The 25,353-nt window shown below is 33.7% G+C and overlaps 1 protein-coding gene across 1 annotated transcript in view; it reads left to right on the top strand.

Annotated features, from left to right (window-relative positions):
* Positions 1–1,402: 1,402 nt before the first annotated feature.
* Positions 1,403–25,353, top strand: part of LOC129221349 (glutathione S-transferase 1-like) — a 42,263-nt gene continuing 18,312 nt past the window's right edge. Inside the window, exon 1 of the mRNA XM_054855819.1 lies at positions 1,403–1,855. Within this exon, the coding sequence (XP_054711794.1) occupies positions 1,712–1,855 (144 nt within the window). The 5' untranslated portion in view covers positions 1,403–1,711. The remainder of the gene's footprint in view (positions 1,856–25,353) is intronic.

Here is a 25,353-nt window from a genome sequence, read left to right as displayed (position 1 = left end):
AAGTCATTTTGATTGGAGCTACACGAATAAGTCTATACATTGTGGTTTACTATATTTACTTTCAAGCATTTGATTCTTTCTTTTTATATGTTCGGAGATCAATTCAACACATCACGTCTTTGGCGCTAATATTTTGTATTTAATTAATTCCGTACTACAACTGAGATGAAATGTACAAGCATATAATAACTCTATTACGTCATTGTATTAATTTTCTTGTAGCACACATATAGAAAGGCAGTAGATTTTATTTTATCCATATTCTATATTTTATTCAATTTCGTCCATTTTGTCCAATTTCTTTCGCTCTCTTGGTCTTTTTGTATAAAAAAAAAAGATGGACGAAATACTAACCGTGGTGTGTGTGCGTGTTGTTACTTTGTAACCGTAAAAATACTTTGATATTCACTATTGCAAAAATACGAACTTAATTATTTCATGCCATATTTTACAGAACAAATTGTATCCATTAGCAATTTTCTCCAAGACGATATTATTTGAAAATTTTAATAGGCTACTAAAGTTTTTTTTATTTCCCCTGGGGCATTTTTTAAATTTATTTTAAAGTTTTTCTGCTTTAACTTAAGAAAGTTTGCATGAAACCCGCAGCAACAGTTTCTAATGTTCATAAACCTCAAATGTGAATGTCTAAAATTTCTGATAATAGGCCGCTTTTTTAAACACAATAACTAAAATTAAAATTTTTTAAAAACCACGACAGCGTCCCAAATGTATAATCAAGAGGAAAATTTTAAAATCCTTTTAAAGCCTTATACTATTAAAAATCAGTTACACGTATTTTATTTGTTTTCAAATAGAAACTGCCAACAGATAAAAATTTTAATTCATTGCTTTTAATTTCCTTGTCGGCCAACAATGAATTCGGTTATCGATCGCTGAATAAAGGCTTAGCCGTATTTAAAATCTGTTTAAAAAAAACGTTATGATTCGAATTCTATAAAACATTGAAGTTCCAAACACATTCTATCAGATGCAGAAAAAATTACTCTTTATTTTGATACTAAATTTAAAAATTGTTCAATATGTCTTCATAGCAAGAATCACGAAAAACCTTTTAGAGGTTTTTAATTAATATCTTCGTTAACTAATGTCAGCTGAAGACGCAACCTAACTAAGAAGAATCTCGATCAACTCTCCATTCGAACAAAATTTTTTTCCAAAATCGGTTTACCCCTTTAGGCGCTAGAGTACCACAGACAGATACACAGATACACCCCCCCCCCCCACACAGACGCGTCAAACTTATAACCCCTTCCTTTGTGTGTCGGAGGTTAATAAAATAGTAGTTGATAAACGCTTAAATGAAACGAATTCTTTTTCCGAAAAAGAGAAATTATTTCCCAACGTTCTGCTGTTGCAGCAGCACTCTCTTTCGCTTACTCCAGAGAAGTAGGGATATTTGTCTGCGAAGCAGGGGGATTTTTCACACTTAAAATCCTCGTTAGTTTTCCCGCGAAACGCGGTTTAGTGTTTAGTTCCATGATGCTGCCTTGCTGTTAAAACAGGTGTGTTATGTTTCATCTAAAATAGAAGAATCTTACCTCGCTTTATTCTCGTAGTATTTCATACTGAAGAATTTCGATAAGCTATTCTTTTTAACGTGGAAGTCATGATAACTTCGCGTTGGTGTTCGTGATATTTTAAAAGATTAAATTAGGACTTTAAAAGTTGAAAACTACTTAATTATATCATGGTGATCATTTTGTACATGATGGAAATCAGTCCCCCTTGTCGGGCTGTTCTGATGACTATCAAATATTTAGGGCTTCAAGCCGAACTAAGGGAAGAAAACCTCATCATTGGGAACTCGAATAGACATCCAGAATTTTTAAAGGTGATTTAAATAGTTTTCTCTGTTTTATTGTATTAACTGTATGGATTACTTGTTTCGTAAAATTTTTTTTATACTTTTTTTTGGAAACTTAGTATTTTTAGATCAATTTTTAATTTTAGATGTTCTTTATGGCATTTTTCTTTATATCACTTTTTAAGGTAATTTTTAAAAAAGCATATTTTTCTCATAAAAAATATTTATATTAAAAAAAAAACGTTACTTTGTGACCATTTATTTATTTATTTATTTATTCTTTTGATACTCAAATATAAGTATGCTTGGGTTTTGTTTTTAACTAATTCGATTTAGTTGGGACAAACCTAACCTGGTAGCATTGTGAAGGCCTCACAGATCCTAACCGCAGCATTACGACGCTACCATGTTAGGGTTTCCCCAGGTATAGAGAAAACAAAATATTTTAAATGAAGTAAGAGAAACTTCATCTTTTCAAGCTAAAGAATAGAACAACTCTAATTCTGTAAACAGATTAAACTCGCAAAATATTTTTTCAAGTTTTTTTATGAATACGCCACCAAGTTTTAACACATTAAATAATGTGACTTTGGGGGGAGGGGGATGCAAACTGAGAAGACAGCGTTTAAAGAAAAGAAAACTAATAAGAAAAACTGCAGTTGAAGCATTTAAAAGCCCTGTTGCTGTAGTAATATAAATCGGATTGTTTCAAAACTTTCCTGAGCAATATTTTAGGTGTCAAAGTCAAACTATATTTTAAGCAAAATATTGAAAAATCATTTTTTTCAGGGACTTCGAGACACTAAGTCCTTTTAAGCAAAATTTATGCAAACGCGATATTGTATTATATGAGAAAATTGCCATTGACTTTGAACATTAAGCATAAAGAGTGTTCTAAATCGGCTATGAAATTAGACCGACGCTTATGTTGGAGACAGTTTGTTCATAACATATTTACTGAATGAGAAGTAAATTCCACACAATTTAAAAACAATTTTTTTTATTAATTTTTTTATTTTGAGCATTAGGAATCAAAATTCACCAAATTCCATTAATGGAGTATTGATTAAACCCAATTAATAACCCAAGTGTGAATCACCGATTGGAATGAAACTTTGCACATCGATTGAACACTTAAAAATGTTGAACCTGTATTTTTTTTTTATCGGCAACAAACACTTCTAACGGGGTGAAATTTACCCATAAATATTGGATAATTGGGATTTAGAGGGTACAATATATTCTTTAATTTTAAATTTCAATTACAAAATTTTAAATAATGATTGAAAATTTGAAAAAACTGAAAAAACTAAAGTTGACGTGTTTCAGGATTTTTGGGAAAGTACTATTAGTAGGGGTAAACTATTCCTCGCAATCTTACCCCATCGTGGGGCTAGTTGCTTGTGAGCCATTCCATGCGAGATAAATCACCTTTTTGACCTTCATTTCCAATTTCAATAAAATTTTGCATGAAGGACGCATATGACAAGAAAAGTAATCCTGCCAATTTTTAGATTTCTATTTTGAAAACTGTTCAAAGGATAGGCCTGTAAAAAAACTCAAGATGTGCGAAAAAAAAATGAAGAGCGTGTTCTTACAAATGACTGTAATTTCTCTCCTAATTACAATGGAAAGAAAATTCAAAAATCATTATAAAGCTAAAAAAGAGAGCTTCTTATTTATATATTACATGACTTTCTTACGATAGATTTAAGTTTCAAGGTCGTTCATCGTGACGGAGTAAGATTGCGAGGAATGGTTTACCTCTATAAAGAGTATTTTCAGAAAAATCCTGAAACACGTCAACTTTAGTTTGTTTAGTTATTTCAAATTTGCGTAGTTTTTTCAAATTTGCAATCAGTATTTGAATTTTTGTAATTAAAATTTAAAGTAAAATAATATATTTTACCCTCTAATGTCCCAATTATCCAATATTTAGGGATAAATTTCACCCCGTTAAAAGTATTGGTTGCCGATAAAAAACAAAAACAAAAAAATATATACGGGTTCAATATTTTAAAGTGTTCAATCGATGTGCAAAGTTTTATTCAAACTTTCGGCGATTCACACTTAGGTAGGCTAACTTTAAGTATAAACTAGTTTTGTGTAAAATTTGCTTGATAGTAGCATAAAATAGGAGTAAAGATTGTAAAGGAAATTGACCACTGAAAAGATATGGGTTATTTTTGAGGTTAATCGTAGTCAATTATGTTACATCTTCATAAAATGTATGTTAATTATTTAGCATATATTTTATTTATAGTAAAATACTTGCTAATAATTGTCAAAAAAGTTAACAATTCTTGTTTTTACTTTTTTAGGAGACGCATATCGCTGTTTGTTTTGCTTATCGTTTGCGCGTTCTGCTTACTAGATTCCAATGACTCCCGATCTTATTTGTTAAAATATTGTTCCATTATATTGCCTTTTCATTGATTTATTTATTTAATTTTTTACGTTTATTATTCATTTTAAGAATGAGTTTTACAAAAAATAATAATACTGTTAATAATTATCATTATTATTATTATAAATAATTTTTTGTCGAAACAGTATTAACGAAACTTACTCCAATATAACTTTTTCTCTAATTGAAATTAATAATTACTGAGATATTTGGTTAGAATTGGCCGCCAAAGGAAATGTTATACGGTTTCCCGTTAATGATTAATCTTATCATTATTAATTTGCATTCTTTTTCAGTTTCTCGTCAATTAATTAGATAAATGATTAATTTTTCTAGTGTTTAATACATTTGTTCTAAAAGTACATCAAAGTCTTTATATTCAGGAACGCGATACAAATTAGGATCCGAAAATGGCCTGTTATTTTGTAATGCTTAAAAAACTTAGCTTTTATAGTGCGAAAAAACTTTTCCTAGTTCAGCAGTAATTTAAAGCCCTTCAGCCAGGGTTAAAGCAGAACTAAACGCAATATATGGACTGCCCAGTCATGCCATCCAGAGACTACTCTTTCGTCCTTGTTATGGACTCATGAGTCTGGAATAGACAATAACCGAGCTCGAGGCGTATGCCATTGAAGCAGAGAGCGCTGACAAATGACATCTGCCTCCAGTTCAGTTATTGTCTATTCCAGTCTGTACATAACAAGGGCTAAATTGTAGCATGACATACTGGGCTGTCGGTATATTTACTGCCTATTTTCCAAGTTGTCTAGAATCTTTTTAAATTTTTTAAACAGTTTAACTGAAAAAATAAAAGATGATTCGTACATTCTTATACGAATTATTTCACGCCTATAATGTTTCTTAATATTTATATTTTGCAATATTTTTTACTAATTTTGTTTACGTTGCTTTTGCATTTTGAAATCATTTCAGTTCAATCAAAATACCCTCTTATTTAATTTTGTGGTTTTGCGTAATTAATGCTTACCGTTTAGTTCATAGAAATGTAAAAGACCTAGTAACATAGGCGGCAGTCCATCCTTTCATTATTTACATTCTCCTCATTACTTACATTTATAGTCGAAGTGATTCAGTTAACGTCGTGACTTAGAACTTGTATCAACTTTTGTTGGCAGGAATTCAATGTAGACAGTAGACACTGTCACTATCATCTTAGAGCCTGACTCTGATCAGATTCTCGATGAGCGAATGATTAAAAGATGCCAGGAGTTTAAACAGGGGTGAAAAAAGATGTTTCGCATTGCAATAACGGATATTGGCGTTGTGCGGATTATGTCGGCACAAGTATGTAAACACTATACTCATCTTTCAATCTAGTTATAAATGAACTCAACCAAGGTCACGGCTGTTATCGGAGCCATGCCATACTTTTAAAATAATGGCAATGGCACAAACTTTCCAACTGTACAGTACTGCAAATTCATCAACTATCTACATCTTAAGCAGTCATATTGCGGTAGTTTTCGAAAAACTACTCATCTTTCATTCCAGTTATAAATGAACTCAACCAAGGTCAAGGCTGTCATCAGAGCCATGCCATACTTTTTAAATAATGCCAATGGCACAAACTTTCCAACTGTACAATATGCAAGTTCACCAACTATCTACATCTTAAGCAGTCATATTGCGGTAGTTTTGGAAAAACAAATTACTTGAAACTTAATAGGCTAATTGTTTTGATCGGTTTCTCTATACTGACTGACTCCTGGCTGCATTATGTTGCATTATGTGGCTTAATTGATAAATATAAGAGAGATTTTCTGCGCATTAAATTCGCAGAAAATTTCAAATGCCATTTCAAATTTCAAACGCCATTTGAAATTTCTTACTGACAAGTATGAAAATTTTAACCTTTATTTTTGACTAATAATTTATTAAAGATGAATAAATGCCTTAGTGCTTGAAAAGTAAAAAATAAGAAATAACAAAGTGTAATTGCACAAAATTGCAGATTACTGCAGACACGTGTTTCGGGGTTACAAGGAACTCCCTTTTTCAAATGCAAAATAAGTGAGCTTATAAATGAAAAGACGGCAAAAACATCAGACAAAAGCTTTTGTCCGTGGTCTTTTCATTCATTAGTTCACCTATTTTGCATTGAAACTTTATAACCGCGAAAAACGTGACTGCAATTTTGTGCTACTATACGGTCTTGTTCCTTACTTTTTACTAATAATTTTATTGTTTATACTCATGAAATGTAGTCTAGCGTGCAAATTAATTGCAGCAAATAAAAATAAAATTTAGTAATGTTTTCAAATACCGATTTCATTTTCAAAATAACGTGAGAAAATTTTAAGTTTTGTCTTCTCATTTGAAATACACTCAATATTTTTTTCTCTTTTTCCTCAAATTTTCTCTTCTAATCAATATTGGTAGAATAAAAGTAGGGAAATATTGGGAAAAAATTATTGAGCAAAAAAACAAATATATTTATAAAAAAAACTAGCTTTCAAAATGTTAAAAAAAATACAGGATACAGTAATTTTAAAATACTTACTTCACTCTTTCACTAGCCTCTTGATCCATTTTTTTTTCGATAGGGTTTTTTTTTTTTTTTAATTTATTTATTTATTTTGATTTAGCGATTTTTTAAAGCGATATTGTAATAGTTTGTAAGAATCAAAGAGGTTCCATTTACTACAATCTCTAGCAAAGATCATTATGAGAACAGCAGTTAGGCTCAATGAAATCAAGCACTAAATTTTAAAGACGAATTTATTTTTTCTTACGTTCTTGAAGAAATGATATCAACCACATCTCGTGACACAAAAGAGGGGGAAATTCTTTGTCCCCTGAAAGTAATTTTTTCAACGATCAGCGCAAATCCAAATTTTTTATTTAGAAATAACTGCGTTGCCTGGTGTGACACGGTCTAACTCGAAAATAAAATTGTGTCAAGCGACACATGTTCAACAATCAAGATAAAAAATATAGGGTAAAATTTTCCGTCCAACTTGCAGAAAAGAGCAATTTTGTGACTAAAAATTGACATTTTAACCTCTCTCTCTCTCTCTCTTTTCTGTTTTTTAATTCTAGAAATGCAGTTATTGTTATTAATAGGCGTAAACATTCCATTTCACGGTCAATGTATTTGGATTGAATTCCACAAGTAGCAATCATAAGCTTACCTTTTTGAAGGACCACAGCTAGACAAGTCATTTCAACGCACCAGCGCATTCACAATTTCACTTTTAGCGTCCTTCTTTTTAACCAAAATGTGTTAAATCATTTCTTTTCTTTTGTTCTCTATAAAAAACAAACAAAATAATTTATATTTATGAGCATTAAATAAAACTACCTGGTTGAGTTACATACCCAATTCCTTTATAATAACATCTTTCAGGTTTTCTTTGCGCAATTATTTATTTACATTATTGACTTTTTCATTGTTTTTCCCCATTATTCATTTAGTTTGTTTCTGAATGCTTTTTACTTACTAATTAATTTACCAATGTTTTTGTACATGTATTAACTCTCTGCACAAATACGTCGAGGGGGATGTTTAAGTTGGGAGGGGGACTCATAAAAAAAAAAGTGGTTTTAATCCCATTTACCCTACATTCGCATTCTTTTTACAATAAAAATGAAACATTTTGGGGGAAGCCGTCTTCCCGCATTCCCCTCTTCCCCCGAACTACAGAACTGCTCAGTAAATATAATGCTCTGTTGTGCAAAATGTAAATATTGTATGTTGTTATGCATTGATGCAAATTGTTTATTTGACTGGATTTTATGCTTGTAGGCTAATGTGGAGCAAATCTAAATAGTTTTGATTACTTACCTTTTTCTTAACTAATATATTAAAAAAAAATTTTTTTTGCAAAGATCAGTAGAATGTATTTTATAATAAACTCGAATTGACATGCTGACAGCAAATTTGTTTCTTCAAAAAAAAAAAATAAATAAATAAATAAGTGGAAAATTCTTCAACTTTTCTTTGCATGGGGCTAAGTGGAGTATAAAATATTTTTCATCAAATAAATGAATAAATAAACGATTAAATAATAAAACAATAAACGAATAAATGAATGAATTGATTAAATAACATATGAGAAAAAAGAAATAAGTGAATAAAATAGTGAATGAATAAGAAAATACGTGAATGAATGAATAAATAAGTGAATTAGTGTGGGAAGGCATGTAAATGAATGAACTAATTCATGAATACGTAAATGATTGAATAAATGAATGAATACGTTAACGAAATGTGCAAATTCACTTCGTTCCTCGCGTGCACTCGACAAATTGTATTCAACGTTTAAAATCACAACAAGCCTATAACTAAATGAGTACAGTAAAAGGTGTAAATATAGGCACCCTTTTTTGTTTTTTATTTGAAGTTACTTTCAGTTCGAAGAATTCTAGGTTTGTCTTTTTTTAACTACTATGACAGGTATCCTTAATGCGAAGAGGCAAAACAATGATTTCATTTGAAAAGCGACGATTTACAAAAAACTTATTAAAAAAGCACAAGGAAAAATGGCGGAAAATATGGGAACTCTTAAAAAAAATATAAAAAAGTATTTTAAAAGCAGGTGAAAAGATATAAAAAAAATGGTATAGAATTAATTTATGACAGGAAAAAACTATTCACTGAAATTTCCACCTATAACAGGCTCTTGGATTTAAACAAAACAAAACGCACTGAGCTTTTATTTGTTTGCCTAGGGAATGTTTTTGTAGTTAGTAAAATTGTCTGAATAACCGGCTTCGGTGGATCTTCTGTGTATCTAAAAATTTAAGAAGTAAAAGAAGTTAAAAAGCAGCCTCCAACACACAACATCCAGAATCCAGCCCTAGGCTAGTGGCATTCATTTGAGTTTTAACTTTTTGAATTCAAATTATATTTTTCGCAATCTCAAACTGCTATAGGTTGGGTTTCTTGTTTCTACAAATGGCTCCTATCGCAATCCTAATTTCGAAAAATATATTTTGAATTTAAGACGTCAAAACTCAAATGAATCCAGAGGCTGGATGTCTAAAAAGGATTGTACAAAGTTGAGAGGATCGGGTACAAATAAAATCGATTCCGGGGGACATGGAAGCAACCGCTCCAGGAGGAGGGACAGGCTCGTGGAAACCCTTGAACCGGAGGAGCTTTCAGTATAAGCGTAGAAAATATAAAATGAGAGCAACATCAACCACGGTTAAGTAAGAGCAATAAGCAATTCGTGATTGATCAAAACGACAACCCCATTCAAATTATGGGTGTCTTATTCGTTGAGCGTTGCCGAGATAAAAAAAAAAAAATTTGAAAATGACAACGTTTTGTGATTGTACGATTGGTAAACAACATATCGAAAGTGAAATTAATATCTCCAAATCAGGGATTGAACTAATCAGGGCCGTAACCAGACTTTCGCTTCGGGGAGGGTTTTACCAAGCTTATTTTTTGAGAAATCTATATGATCAATCAAAATTGATTTGATTCATGCATTTTAATGCTTTTCGTTGTGATAGCTTATTTAAATTATTGGGAGGTAGTTCTGTTTTTCGGCATCACCATTAGTGTACGTCATGTGTTAGTGATTTATTTTATTGTTAACATTGACTTACACATTTGGGAAAAATGTATCTGAACATGAGAAATTGATTTCTGGTATTATTTTTGAAAAATTGTTAGGTTTACTTACAGGAAAATGATAATTGAAAATACACAGTGAAATTCATATTAATCATATTGCTTGTGGCTTTTTACTTAATGACTACATATACGTATGATCAATTGAATAATTTAATTAATAGGTAAAACGAGCGATAAATGTAAAATAAAACATAATTTAGCTATTATTAGTTGTAAAATACCAACAGTTTACTATCATTCGAATAAGTGGACGATAGGATGGGGTGGAAAACTTTTCGATAAGCAACTTCTTATAGCAAAAAAAAAGTTGTGCGTTGGCGTCCTAAATGTGGAAAAAACAATTTAAAAATAACGATTCATGTCTTTAGATCAGCTTCAAAGTTTGAAAAAAAAGGGGGGAGGTGTGATCAATTTTCAAACTTTTCTAAGAAAATATAAATGTTTAAAATTATTTTTCTAGTGCCAGTCACATTCCTTTTAATACTCCTTTGCTGAGAGAGCAAAGCATATAAGTGAATTTCAGCAAGAATCTTACTGTACATACTCGTTTCATTGCACATGCTAATGTTAAATTTTCAGCAATTAATTTTCCGAGGAAAAGAGACTTTGATTTCCAGTCAATTCGTTGTTTCTTATTCATTTATGTAGTATTATTTATTGTAATTTCTTTCTCTATGACTGTCCCTTAATTAGAGGCAAATACATGGAGTTCCCTATTCAAAGGGACTGGGACCAGAAAGAATGCACTTTAAATATAGTTGTCCCTTATTAGTAAGTCCCTTAAAGGAGGTTTTACTGTAGCTTCTTCATGGAATTGATTCAGGCCCGTAATTCCAAGACTTTCAGTTTATCAAAGTGTTGGTGTTCAATGTATTTTAGAGGGGAAAGACAACGAAATACGTACAAAAATACCTAATTTACTATATTTCAAAAATCCAGGGAGGGAGGGTCAATGACCCTCCCTGGTCGCCCAAATGACGAGGCTGAATTGATTATTACAAGGTCCGGCTATTAACTTCCAGGACGGACGTAACTGTAGGAGAACTAAAAGCCGGAAGATGGCGTTAATGATTGCATACTGAAGAACGTTTTCCTGCGCATGTGCAATGCAATCGGCGTCATTCTAAAGTAAGTGGTTCTCGTGAAAAGGGCGCATTAAAACTAGCTCTCAAATGTCTGCCGTCAAAGTGAAAAAGGAGCAAGGAATAACCATTCAAGTTTGCTTCAAATTGAGCAAGACAGCTGTCGAATCGTACAAAATGCTGAAACTAGTTCACTTGAACTTTTTACGCACGTCGGAAGCAATTGAAAAAGTTCGCATTATGGTGACAACAAGTATTTAAGAGCTATGTTTAATGCGCCCCTTTCCACGAGAACCACTTATTATCTTCAGAATGGCACTGATTCCACTGCACGTGTGCAATAAAAAGCTCTTTAATATGCAATCATCAGCGCCATCTTTCGGCTTTTCGTTCTTCTTACAGTAACGTCAGTCCTGGAAATTAATAGCCGGACCTTGCATTATGGTCTTCACTGTTTTCATGAATTTTACTCCTCCAGAGTACGTCAAGAAGTATTTTCACACCACGAAAAACAAATAAGCCCCAGCTTCTACCACGGATTGCATGGAATTTTCAAATGCCCAGATAAGACGAATCTATGTGAATAAGGGGGAAAAGTAAAAATTTGATGCGCGTATTCCGCTCATTTGAATGAGAATGCTTCTGCAAAAGCTGACATCGGTAAAAAATAATAGATTCGTCCATTTCCGGCTGTAAAATGGATGTTTGTCTTTCCATACAATCCGTGGTCAGACAGTATATCTCGGATCACAACAATTTTCTCTTGAGAAGTCATCGATAACACAATCATGAGGTTTGTATCATTTATAACAACCGCTTTTCAAACTTTACGGAAAACGGCACACCGGCTAATCCGCACACAGATAATCAGAAATTCAGTATACAAGAATAACGTATTTCGTAGAACTCGGTAAATTCTGTATCAATAACAGGAATTTATGATATTAAAAACAGCTCAAATAAGCCTCGATATTTGTTTTCATTGGAAGACTAAAGAGCAAGAGTTATTGTTTCAGCTTTTGAGAAGGGCAAATATACAGTACTTTTTTTCGTCGAGTTTAATCCCACTTATCACACTACAAATAAGACCGAAGTCTACGCATTTGTTAGCTCAGTGTAAACTTCTTAGATTCAAGACTCAGTTCAAGGCTTTGATTCCAACTTGATCCTTCGGTGGAAGCAACCGTTTCTTTATTAGGTACTAGGGGTACCCGCACAGCTTTGCCCGTAGTTGAAAAATTAAAAGATCATTCGGTTCGCCTGTATATTTACAAATAATGGATGACGAATCTCTCGCCAATTGGCTATGTTCATTCGCTCTTCCATTCCACGTCATGCTAATTTCGTAATTTACTCGTCCATCTTATGATAACTTTGCTCCGGAAAATGTTCTTAAAATTGAAATAGAAAAGGAACAAAATCGAATTTTCGAAAAATCGCTTCGAGGTGCACACCCCCATGCTACAAACTAACTTTGAGCCAAATTTCACGAAAATCGGCCGAACGGTCTAGGCGTATGCGCGTCACAGAGATCCAGACATCCTCCAGACAAAGAGACTTTGAGCTTTTATTAGTAAAGATAGTAAAACCTTAATGTCTGGCTCTAGTTTGGATGTGTTTGACCTTGAATGAGCTGATTTATGTTTGGGTTCAAAGAGGAGAAATTCTTGGATTGATTCAACACCAGCAATCCTTGTTTGCGAAGCAAACCGTCTTTTCTCATAGGTACCTTAGCGAATAGAATCGTTGGAGCTTCAGGGCGCATGTGAAGTCAACTTATCACAACCAGACCATAGGTGTTATAGATGACGCTTTGCGTGCAAGTTAAATCGACCATAACAGTTCAAAACGCCAAAATATAACTAAAAATGTGTTCTCTAATACATTTCACCTCGAGGGGTGTCCCTGTACCTATCACCGAGGTGACGTAACCAGTTCGAAACCCTCGAATGAACTCCAATACAGTGGACTCTCTCTATTCTGAAAATGGGACTTAATAAGAGTGTTCAGATTATGGAGGTGTTCATTATATAGGGAGACTAGAAATGCACGCATACATATTCTATTGCGTTAATGAACTATGTTCAGTACTTTGTCAAGTGAGCTATACCAGTTTTTGAGATCGAGGTGATGAATTTTGGATTGGCAGCAGATGCTATGTCCAACTGAACTCGGTATGGACCGAAACTCTTGCATTTCTTTCTTTCTTAATACAAAAAGGTTTACGTAACATTCAACTATAAAATATTACAATACAGTTCTCGGTACAGTACCTGTAAAAAAAAGTAACTTTAATTTGCTTTTGCATAGTATATGCTTGTGCAAGGTACGTGTTATCATCCAATTGTTTAAGTGAAAAGTTTTCCAGGTGATTTTCAGCCGCATATTGCTTATAAGTAATCGTAATTTAAAGGCCTTGAATACTACTTGATACAGTGGTTGGATTCTTGAAATGCGTAGTTTATTGGCAGAAAATTCAGGCTCATATTTCTCAGCTGAATGACTTTATGTAATGCATCAATATCAGCAAAAAATAATTCTTCTTCTTTTTCTTTTCATCTTCTTAATACTCTTCAATCATTGTAACAAAATTGTGAAGGTATTTCTGGTTTTCCAATTTGGTTCATAGAAATTCTTGAGTACTGATTGTGAACATATTTAGTCTATAGAGAGGTAATAAGTGAAGGGGGTTAAAAGTAACGTTCGTAGTACTAGGGTGTTTATATTGTAGGGTGTTCAGAATAGAGAGGTTAGCTTATGTTAACTCTATGGAGTTTCGCCTGGGCCATCAAAATGTGTTCAGAATATCGGGGTGTTCACCTTAAGGAGTGTTCAAATAGAGAGAGTCCACTGTATTAAATGTGTTTTAAACTAACTAAGAAGAAACAATGAATCAGTATGCGAAAATAGCAAAGAAAGAAGTTATCCGTCATAAGCGAAGGATGTTCCTCAAAGCAGGATGAAAAACAGTCCCTTACAGAAATAGTCTTGTAGAATTAAAAAAAAAACAGGTTTTATATTTTATTGAGTACCTTAACAGGGTATTTACAAATTTGATATTTGTTTTTGAGATGGAATTCAGTTCTACTATTCTTCAAGGCTAAATAATACAATAAATTACGTGTTTACGACTCCAAACAGTTGAGCTTTATCAGCAATCTCTCATCAAGCTTATTTTGACATTTGTGCTGTAAAACACAGCAAAACCATCGTATGCTGTTCTAAAGAACTTACATGTTATCTAAGGTACTATATTTTAAAGTGTCATTCTTCAAAATCTATTGCAAAACATGTAAGCTTTTCTTGCGAGCTGCCTCGTAATTATATTTACAGTTTATTATGGTCATATGCATTAATTTAGACGCAGAAGAATGAATTAGTTCCTTATATAGAGGTTGACGGAACACTGATATATTTCTCCTCAAGAAGAATAACTGAATGAATAAACAAATAAAAGTAACAGCAGCGACTTCAGTTTCTCATTCATTTATTTATTTATTTTTCTATCAACCATTCAACTGACTGATTGGTTGATCGAAAAATAAATATTCTCTCTATATTTAAAAAGTGAAGTTATTTCCGTTGCAGAGCCACTGTTTGTGATGATTTCAGCCGTAAGTGCTTCAAAGTTTCACCAAACAAAGGCTGTTCAGTGAATTATTATGGAAATTAAATAAGCTCTGGAAAACTTTCTGATAAAAAAAAACGGAGATAAAATCGGATAAAAAAATTTTAATTAATCATTTTTTTTAATACCAAGAGACCTGCTTTTTTTTAAGTACGATTTGTTAAGTTCAAAAACCTAATAAAGTGTGTGCACTTTTTTTGGGATAACGTAGATGCTACAGAAGTATGCAAAAGGTTATAAATTTATTCCGAGTTGCTAATTTGAGGCTTTTTCCTACCGTCTTTGACCGAATAAGAGAAGTTTATCGCAAATGTTTAAGGAAGAGAAGTACTAAAAACTCTTCAGAAGACGTATCGGGTATTCCCCTAGAGTGCGCATAAACGTAAGATCACGTATTCTTAGAATGTCTTTTAACGATCTTGAGAGTGATGTTAAGTTAATGTTCGTAACGTTTCGTTTTCAACATTAGTTATGGAGATGCTGAACGTGCCAACGACGGTAAGCACATTCACAAAACATACTGGAAGCTGAAAATTGGTATTTTGTTGTCATTTGATTTTCTATCTAAAAAAACCTCGCTGGCTTTCTATAGCCAAACCCTGATAAGTTGGTACTGAGGTTTGAACGCTGAGTCTTAAACAATTTCATTTGTTAGAATAAAGGTGATGAAAGGCGGTTAGAGTTTCGATAACGATTATTGGCGCTGTACCAATCTAAGCATCTCTCCTGTTTCAACAAAGACATAAATGTCATCCAAGGTCAAGCGTCAAGTTGCCAGAACCACATTATAGGCTGTGTGTTCTAGTTTGGGCCAACACATTTTCAAACCAATTTATAACATTCTAGAAAATCTTGCTAAGATGAACCATGTAAACGCAGATATGTTCGGAGTGATGACGTCATTGTTGGCATTCTGATTGGTTAACGCCTGAAACCAAGGTATATATTTTAGAAAATAGTTGCACGCTCCAGGCTCGTGATCTGGAGGGTCCGGGGCCCTTGAGTTAAGAGGAATAATGTCATTATGCATTTATGAATGAATTTTATTTTTCCCTCTATAAATTGTATTAAAACATACCCGTTGCAGATATTTAGATATTCAAACTGTAAATATCATACTGACCGGAGAAAATTAACTTAGGTAAAACCACCTGTTGTTGATACTGCATCAGTGTTTGACACTTACTGAAGAAAAAAAAAAGATAACCAATGGCCCCAAAAGATCAGCTAAGCATAAGTAGAAAAATAAGTATCACAAGTTCAAACACTATTTTATAATTTTGTAATTTTTATACAATTTTACAATCTCTATTTTTTTTTTTTTTTTAAGTGTCAACTAGTGCATTGTAAAGTACTGGTGGTTTTACTTAACTTGCGTAAAAAAACCATAAATGAAACGTAAATTTTTTTATGACTAAATTAGTTGCAAAAAATTGACAACTTGTGCAGCGTAAATTTATACAGGGTGTTCCGTTTTAACCTGCAAGACCTTTATTTTCGCAACCGTTAGTCCTAGCTGTTTGCTTCCAATTGAAAAAATGTTCAAAATCAGATGCAGAGTTAGGATAACGAAAGTTGAAACAAAAATAAAAATGTGTCAAAAAATACAAAATTTAATTTTTTAAACGGGCCATAGGTCCCCTAACTAATATTTAAAGAAATAATCTCCACTGAAAACTATCACTGGCACAAAAAATCTAGAAGTTTGTTCGACTAAAACTCGAGAAGCAGTTAAAGTCTAAAGTTTTAAGGGACCATACAGAAGTTGAGATTGATACTTATCCCCTTTTCAGAAGAATGACAGGTCGTCAAAGTAAGAAAAACAAGGTATTTATTTTTTTCATTGCAATTTAAAAATAAATGTAAATGTAATGCCGTGATACGCAGAAACACACTATAAAACCTCGAACATTTTTTAAAACCACTCCATGCACACATTTAATTTTGAACATTTGTTAACCTCTATATTTTCCCCCAAAAGGTGTTATTGACGGCGAGTGAAAAGTGATGTAAGTCCCAAAACGCTGCGTTTCATATCTCGGTGAATATTGGTCGTACTAATTTCAAACTTTTTGTGTTGGAATTATTTTTCAATGGAGATTATTTCCCTAAGCATAAGTTAGGGGACCTGAGGCCCGTATAAAAAGTTAAATTTTGTATTTTTTGACTCATTTTTATTTTTGCTTCAAACATTCAATATTCATACTCTGCATCTGATTTTGAACATTTTTATAACTGGAAGTAAACATCTAAGACTAACGGTTTCGAAAATAAAGGTCTTGCAGGTTAAAACGGAACACCCAGTATAAATTGTATTTTGAACAATTTGATAAAACAGTAAGATGAAAGCTTTCTCTCATAATGAAATGTACAGTAGTATGTCTAGTATTATGTCAAACAGCACAGTTTGATAAAATTTCACAGTGAATATATGGTGCACTTTAAGACTGGTGGAGATGGAACATCTTGGGACATAAGATATGCATAGCCAACTCTTATCCATACTAATATTATAAAGAGAGAGCGGATTTTTGTGTGTTTATATATTCGAGGTAATCTCCGGAACCATTGCAACTATTTGAAAATTCTTTCACTACATAAAAAATGCATTCTCACTGAGTGACATTGACTGTAAATTATGCATATATGTAGTTACACTAGTTTTTTAAACCAATAGTTTGTTTTCACCACCGGTTTATATTTCTTACTGTTTAATTCTTATAAAAATAAAAACACCCACCGTTTGTACCGCATCTGTAGTAAAGAATGGCGGAAGGTTCTGTTTCAGTTGAATGCTGAGGGATGGAACACGTGAGAGAGGAAAAAAACGCGAAAAACTTTACGTGCATTTGAGGCAGAGGATAAGGTGTATACCTCTATTACCCTGATATTGCAAGTCTTTTAGAGTCACCGAATTTTTATGCTTCAAATTTTATTTAAACGAATTATAACTGAGATTAATTTCGGGCAAATTGGTTTTGGAATTAAGTAGTGTAGTAGACGAAAAAAAAAAGTGTTTCTAAAAGTTAATTTTGCATGCATTTTAGGTTTAAGGGTTTTTTTTTTTTTTTTTCATACTAAAATCGAAATGAAAAACATCTACCAAGGAATTTACTAAAGTACATTTAGTTTAGAAAATTCAAGAGTAACTGCACATAAGTACGGTTCATTCAAAGTTGAGAGTTAAAACAATGACGAACAAGGAACATTCATTAGCTAAGAAATTGACAACGAGGAAAAAGGAAGTACCAATTATTTGGAGAAATATTCTTCATGAGGACCGTATTTAAGCATTTAAATCGATATACAGTCGGACCTCCATATATCGAAGTAGCAAATTGCCGGAAAAAAACTCGATATATAGAAATTTCAATCTCTAAAAACGATCTTTTTTTATCCTAAAAATCTCCTAAAACATTAAAACTAAAGCTAATTTTCGTGTATGAAACCTGATTTCTAATTTATACGAGCATCGGATTAAATGAAAGTTAATAATTAAAAAAATAACAGAAATTACATTTTTACGCCTTTATACATCTTCATTCTTCGGCAATTCAACTTGATGCGCAACATTAGGGGATTTTCGTTTTGACAAATCGAGAGAAAAGTAAAAAATTAATCTACTTAACTTGAATGTTTTTACTGCAGCTAAAACGACTAGGAACGATAATCAACAGACAAAAGAGATGACTTGAAATTTATTTTACAATGTTACTGGTTACAACTAACTATGTTTGAAATGAACTTGAGGGAATTTAAGAATTTTAGAACGAAACAACGACGTATCTACACACCCCTCAACCCCAGATTCCTTATGAGTTTCGTAGCAACCTTTAGTGAACATAATTTTCTCCCCTAAACTTTATTTTTCATGAGACAAAACAGTCTAAAAAGAAAAAAAATCCACGAATGTCTCGAAAAAAATTCGATGTATAGAGATTTTTTCGATATATAGAAACAATTTTTCTATGTAATGAACATAGAAATTTGCTGGGATTTCGATATATAGAAAATTTCGATATGTTGAAGCTCGACATATGGAGGTTTGACTGTAATTAAATAGCACAGCTTACAAATATATTATCAGAAAATATCAGAAAGAAATTGCCAAAAAAATTAGGGGCATATGAAAAAACCGAGTTTTTCAAAGAAAACTAGTAAAAGAGGTTGAAATTCATCCCGGAATAGAAAACCTCTTAGTAGAATATACAATGTTCATCCTACTCGCAAATCAGAATTTTGTTACTTAAGAATTCATTTAGAACATTTTCGTGGGTCAACATATTTCCAAAGTCTTTTGGCAGTTAAAGGTCCTGTCAACCTTTCAATTCGCATGTATAGAACTTGATCATATAGAGAACGACAAACCTTGGAAACTAACTTTATTTGATACATGCAGAGGCGTGCGCGGGGGGGGGGGGGAACCAGTTGGACCGGGCCCCGAGTCTGAAGGGAATTCACATTTAATTTACGTTGAATAGCTTCTCCAGAAAGACTCCGTATGTTCCACAACAAAAAAACAATCAATTATGAGAACTTCCTCAAGAGGGTTTCTCATAATGTGGGACGAATGTTCGATGGGCCACCGTTCGGCTATAGAAGACGTAGATAGCACCAAACGGTTTCAGACATATTGAATGGTGTCACCTTCGTATCTGACGGTGACTTTAATCAAACTTTTCTTATGGTGCCCTACAGGAACGCTTGCAGTTACACTTCAATCCTGATTAAAGTCGTCTCCTTTCAGGAACCCTTTACAATCTCTGTATCTTAAGAACAACTATAAAAGTTTGTTTAAGAGATGATGGTAAGCACTACTAGAGACTTTCATTGCAAGTAAGTAACAGGAAAATACCTGGAAAAGTATATCTTATCAAAATATATGAGTTAGGAAATTCTCTCTAAATGATTTGATCCTCAATTTTTATTCTGAAACCAAGACTCTTTGCCGAAAAAATTCCATATGGATGTGCGGGAGGATAATAGTTTTTGCCAACAGCGGTGTGCATCGCCCACACGAATTCCTCAATTCCCTTAACTCCTATGGACTTCTCTTTATGCTTTTAAAATTAAAGGCGATATCCCAATAATTTTATATCGTAACTTTAATTTGTCTAACAATCTATGCAATAGAATTTAGACCCCAATTAAATTCAATAAGAAATAACATGATTTTGAATATTGCTCTTACAGCATCAGCAGCAGATCAGTTGGCTCATATTCCTTGTATCCCTATGGTTTCTGCATTATTTGCTTTTCCAATTTAAAGTGATAACAATTTCGAATGAAAATTTTTTTCTACCATCACCATCATCAAATCTGAATTTCAAACGTACAATTTAATGGTACGTAATACAACGGTGCTTACGGGAAGATTGTATCGTTCAGTATGAAATATATGTTGGTCTCTCTTAATCAGGAAATGTGGAAAATCAATTTGTTTCAAATCTCATAAAAACCAAACAAAAAATTTTGTTTACTATTAAACTTTAAGTTAAAAAGTTAAATCATAATATTTTTTAAAGATAATATTTTGTTTTAACCGAGCTAGGTCGGGACGAGCCGCTAGTTCAAAATATTTAAAAGAAAAAAAAAGAAGAAGAAAAAAAAAAAACAGATTTTGTTAAAAACTTTTTTTACTTTATTTATATAACCTGTGTTTGTTGAAAACTATATCTTACTGCTACGTCAAGTAGCCGGTCATTACCCAAGAAAAGTTCCACACTTTGTAAAACATGTCAAAACATTTAATAGCTTCTGACCAAACTGTTCCATGTACGTCGTAAATCAATCATTGCAGTATTCAAAATTATTTTTAACAGCTCAACACTAGGTGTGATACACCTTGATATATGATTGAAACATTTTTTTTAGGTAGACAAAGGTTGGTAGAGTTCCACATAAAACGTTGACAATTTTAAATTATCAATATCTAACAATTCGAAGAATCAAGTATAATAGTCCAAGAGCCCATGATAGCCAGACATACGTCATAGTATAAAGGCCCAAAATTTTCCTGCGTAAGTGCACTGGAGCAGGTATGAAGGGTTCGCTATTAGTTAAGCTGACTCGCGCTGGCTTTGGCGGGCAAGAGGTAGCAAAGGCGCGAAAAAATGGTGAACAAAAACATCATAGTATAACGCGTGATTTTTTAATATTTTATTAGGGGTACTATTACGAGTTAAACCTTACAAAGCCAGACACTTAGCACGCTGGCTTTGCGCAGCCAGACACTTCAAAGCAGGGAAAAAATGGTGCACAAAAACATCATAGTATAAAGCGCGATTTTTTTATCTATTGTAAGGGGTGCTACTAGGAGTTACGCCTTACAATGCCAGACACTTCGCACGCTGGCCTTGCGCAGCCAGACACTTCAAAGTTGGGAAAAATCGTGTCCAAAAACATTATAGTATAAAGCGTGATTATTTTATATTTTGTAAGGGGTGCTACTAGGAGTTATGCCTTACAATGCCAGACACTTCGCACGCTGGCCTTGCGCAGCCAGACACTTCAAAGTTGGGAAAAATCGTGTCCAAAAACATCATAGTATAAAGCGTGATTTTTTTATATTTTGTAAGGGGTGCTACTAGGAATTATGCCTTACAATGCCAGACACTTAGCACGCTGGCTTTGCGCAGCTAGACACTTCAAAGCAGGGAAAAAATGGTGCATAAAAACATCATAGTATAAAGCGCGATTTTTTTATATATTGTAAGGGGTGCTACTAGGAGTTACGCCTTACAATGCCAGACACTTCGCACGCTGGCCTTGCGCAGCCAGACACTTCAAAGTTGGGAAAAATCGTGTCCAAAAACATCATAGTATAAAGCGTGATTTTTTTATATTTTGTAAGGGATGCATGCTACTAGGAGTTATGCCTTACAATGCCAGACACTTCGCACGCTGGCCTTGCGCAGCCAGACACTTCAAAGTTGGGAAAAATCGTGTCCAAAAACATCATAGTATAAAGCGTGATTTTTTTTATATTTTGTAAGGGGTGCTACTAGGAGTTACGCCTTACAATGCCAGACACTTCGCACGCTGGCCTTGCGCATATTAATTATAATAAAATAAACATTAAGATAATAGCTTCTTATGACGGTCACTGCTCTTTATTATATTTTATGTACTGATTTCTCTGTGAAGAAGGTTCATTTCATTCATATATCTGAGAATGACACATCCATCTTATATGCAGTAATATACTACTACAACTTCACTTAATAATGCCGCGAAAATCTAATTAAAAATTAAACATTTTCTGAATAATTCGGTTGACACCGATTGATTCTTTTCAGTTGCAGAAAAATCGGAGGTGGACGAAGACGTCGCAGTCTCAGAGTCTGATACAGAATTTTTTTTTTTAACTTTGCAAAAAAAGACAACAATATTTTGTCACCCGAAGCTTCATTGGTTTTGTCATAGGAAGTCCTTTTCTTACAAAACGCGGCTTTTTTCTGCACAGTTTCTGTCTAATAAAAGGGGCTAACTTACGGGAAGTTTCGCGCAAACACGAAACTAAAATTTTACATTTCTTGCACGACACAAAATCCAAAACACTGATTTAAACTTTTTGAATTAACTATTTACAGCACATTTACAAATAACTCAGCACGAACAAAAACGAAACTGTCTAAAGATCACAACATAAAGGAATAATAATTTACAGATACTTTACATAAAAATATTTACACACTCAAATGTTTTATCAATTAATTGCCTGCAGATTTACAATAACTATCATAGCGATCGGGTGGCAGACACTTCTTTGTTACTTTTCATTTTTCGGCGCCTGATGAACAGCGCCGTAGAAAAACTGTCTCAAGTGCAGCTATATATCAATAGAAAAATGACATATGATGCCACAAAAAAAGGAATTCAAAAATTTTATTTATGGTTTCGTTCTGTTTTTTTTTTCAAGCAGTCATTTTCACTACTCAAATTCAATGAACCTTGTAATGATTGCAAAGTATTGTCTCAGATTAAGAGAAAGGGTCGCGACCGTCATGACCCCCCCCCCCCCCGCTCCTTGTATCCACTCCCCTTCATTGTTCTGCCCAAAAAAATTGAATTCGAAATTTTTTATTTCGATTATTTTTTTTCATTTTTTCAAGCAAACATTCAAAAACTGTCATGGGTTTGGGGGGGGGGTCATGACCCCCATGACCACCCCCCTTGTATCCGCCACTGACGAAAAGGTTGACAAGTAATACGATTTTTCATGTCTGAGTCGCTCCTCGTAAATGTGAAAAGAGTCTATGTAGGTCTAAATAAAAGTGCGACAAATTGAGGAACGACCCTGTACGGCAGAAGCCGTACCTATACAACTAAAAAAGATACTCAGTAATTGCACTCTTCCCGCAAGTCAGAACAGGATTAAATATGTAATGTATTAGTGCCAAGAAATAAAAGGTGTTATTATCACATTTCATAAAAATACATAAAGTAGCTCACTTTTTTCCCAACTTTGAAGTGTCTGGCTGCGCAAGGCCAGCGAGCGAAGTGTCTGACATTGTAAGGCGTAACTTCTAGTAGCATCCCTTACAAAATATAAAAAAAATCACGCTTTATACTATGATGTTTTTGAGCACGATTTACTTTGAAGTGTCGGGCTGCACAAGGCCAGCGTTCGAAGTGTCTGGCATTGTAAGGCGTAACTTCTAGTAGCAACCCTTACAAAATATTTAAAAAAATCACGCTTTATACTATTATGTTTTGGACGCTATTTTTCCCCACTTTGAAGCGTCTGGCTGCAAAAGCCAGCGTGCGAAGTGTCTGTCATTGTAAGGCGTAACTAATAGTAGCACTCTTTACAAAAAATAAAAAATTCACGCTTTATACTATGATGTTTTTAGACACCATTTACTTTGAAGTGTCTGGCTGTACAAGGCAAGCGTGCGAAGTGTCTGGCATTGTAAGGAGTAACTCCTAGTAGCACCCCTTACAAAATATAAAAAAATCACGCTTTATACTATGATGTTTTTGGACCCGATTTTTCCCAACTTTGAAGTGTCTGGCTGCGCAAGGCCAGCGTGCGAAGTGTCTGGCATTGTGAGGCGTAACTCCTAGTAGCACCCCTTACAAAATATAAAAAAATCACGCTTTATACGATGATGTTTTTGGACACGATTTTTCCCAACTTTGAAGTGTCTGGCTGCGCAAGGCCAGCGTGCGAAGTGTCTGGCATTGTAAGGCGTAACTCCTAGTAGCACCCCTTACAATATATAAAAAAAATCAAGCTTTATACTATGATGTTTTTGGACACGATTTTTCCCAACTTTGAAGTGTCTGGCTGCGCAAGGCCAGCGTGCGAAGTGTCTGGCATTGTGAGGCGTAACTCCTAGTAGCATCCCTTACAAAATATAAAAAAATCACGCTTTATACGATGATGTTTTTGGACACGATTTTTCCCAACTTTGAAGTGTCTGGCTGCGCAAGGCCAGCGTGCGAAGTGTCTGGCATTGTAAGGCGTAACTCCTAGTAGCACCCCTTACAATATATAAAAAAAATCACGCTTTATACTATGATGTTTTTGGACACGATTTTTCCCAACTTTGAAGTGTCTGGCTGCGCAAGGCCAGCGTGCGAAGTGTCTGGGATTGTGAGGCGTAACTCCTAGTAGCACCCCTTACAAAATATAAAAAAATCACGCTTTATACGATGATGTTTTTGGACACGATTTTTCCCAACTTTGAAGTGTCTGGCTGCGCAAAGCCAGCGTGCTAAGTGTCTGGCTTTGTAAGGTTTAACTCGTAATAGTACCCCTAATAAAATATTAAAAAATCACGCGTTATACTATGATGTTTTTGTTCACCATTTTTTCGCGCCTTTGCTACCTCTTGCCCCCCAAAGCCAGCGCGAGTCAGCTTAACTAATAGCGAACCCTTCATACCTGCTCCAGTGCGCTTACGCAGTAAAATTTTGGGCCTTTATACTATGACGTATGTCTGGCACCCATGGGCTCTTACTCTATAATAACTAAAATTAAAAATTAAAAAAAAAATAAACCGACTGTGTCGCAAATGTGGAAATGAGAGGGAAAATTGGAAATCCTTTTAAAAACCTTATACCATTAAAAATAAATTACAAGTATTTTATTTGTTAACAAACAGAAACTGGCAACAGATAAAATTTTTAAATCATTGGGTTTTCTTTCCTTGTCGGTCAACAATGATTGTGGTTACCAATCGCGTGAATAAAGGCTTCTAGTCGTATTTAAAATCCACTTTAAAAAAGGTTATACAGTAGACGCCGGTTAGTTGAATCAGTGGTTAATTGAATCAACCGCTTTAATGAATCAACTCCTCAAAAACAGAACAAAATTCAGCTTTATGGAATCAGCCGCTTAATGGATTCAAAATTGTTTAGAACAAACGAGATTCATATAAGTGATTCGAATTCTACACAATACGGAAATTCCAAACCCTTTCTGTCAGACGCAGAAAAAATTACTCCTTATTTTGGAACTAAATTTTTAAATATGTTTTCACTGCAAAAATCGCGAAAAACTTTTAGAGGTTTTTAATTAATATCTTCATTAATCAATGTCATCCAAAGACGCTACCTAGCTAAGAACACTATCATTTCTCTTTTCGAACAAAAAATGTTTTTTCAAAATAGGTCCATCCGTTTAAGCGCTTGAGTGCCACGCACAGACACGTCAGACTTATAACCCCCTTCCTTTGTGTGCCCGGTGCCACTCTCCCATACATTCATGCCTAAATAATCTGGATGTCCGTCTAATCTGTGAAAATTCAAACTCAGCTTTCATTTACATTAAGTCCTGTGTAAATAACTAAT

Source organism: Uloborus diversus, chromosome 4, assembly GCF_026930045.1.
Source record: "Uloborus diversus isolate 005 chromosome 4, Udiv.v.3.1, whole genome shotgun sequence".
NCBI lineage: Eukaryota > Metazoa > Arthropoda > Arachnida > Araneae > Uloboridae > Uloborus > Uloborus diversus.
Note: the sequence above shows the minus strand (reverse complement) of the source record. Positions and strands in the feature narration are given on the sequence as shown.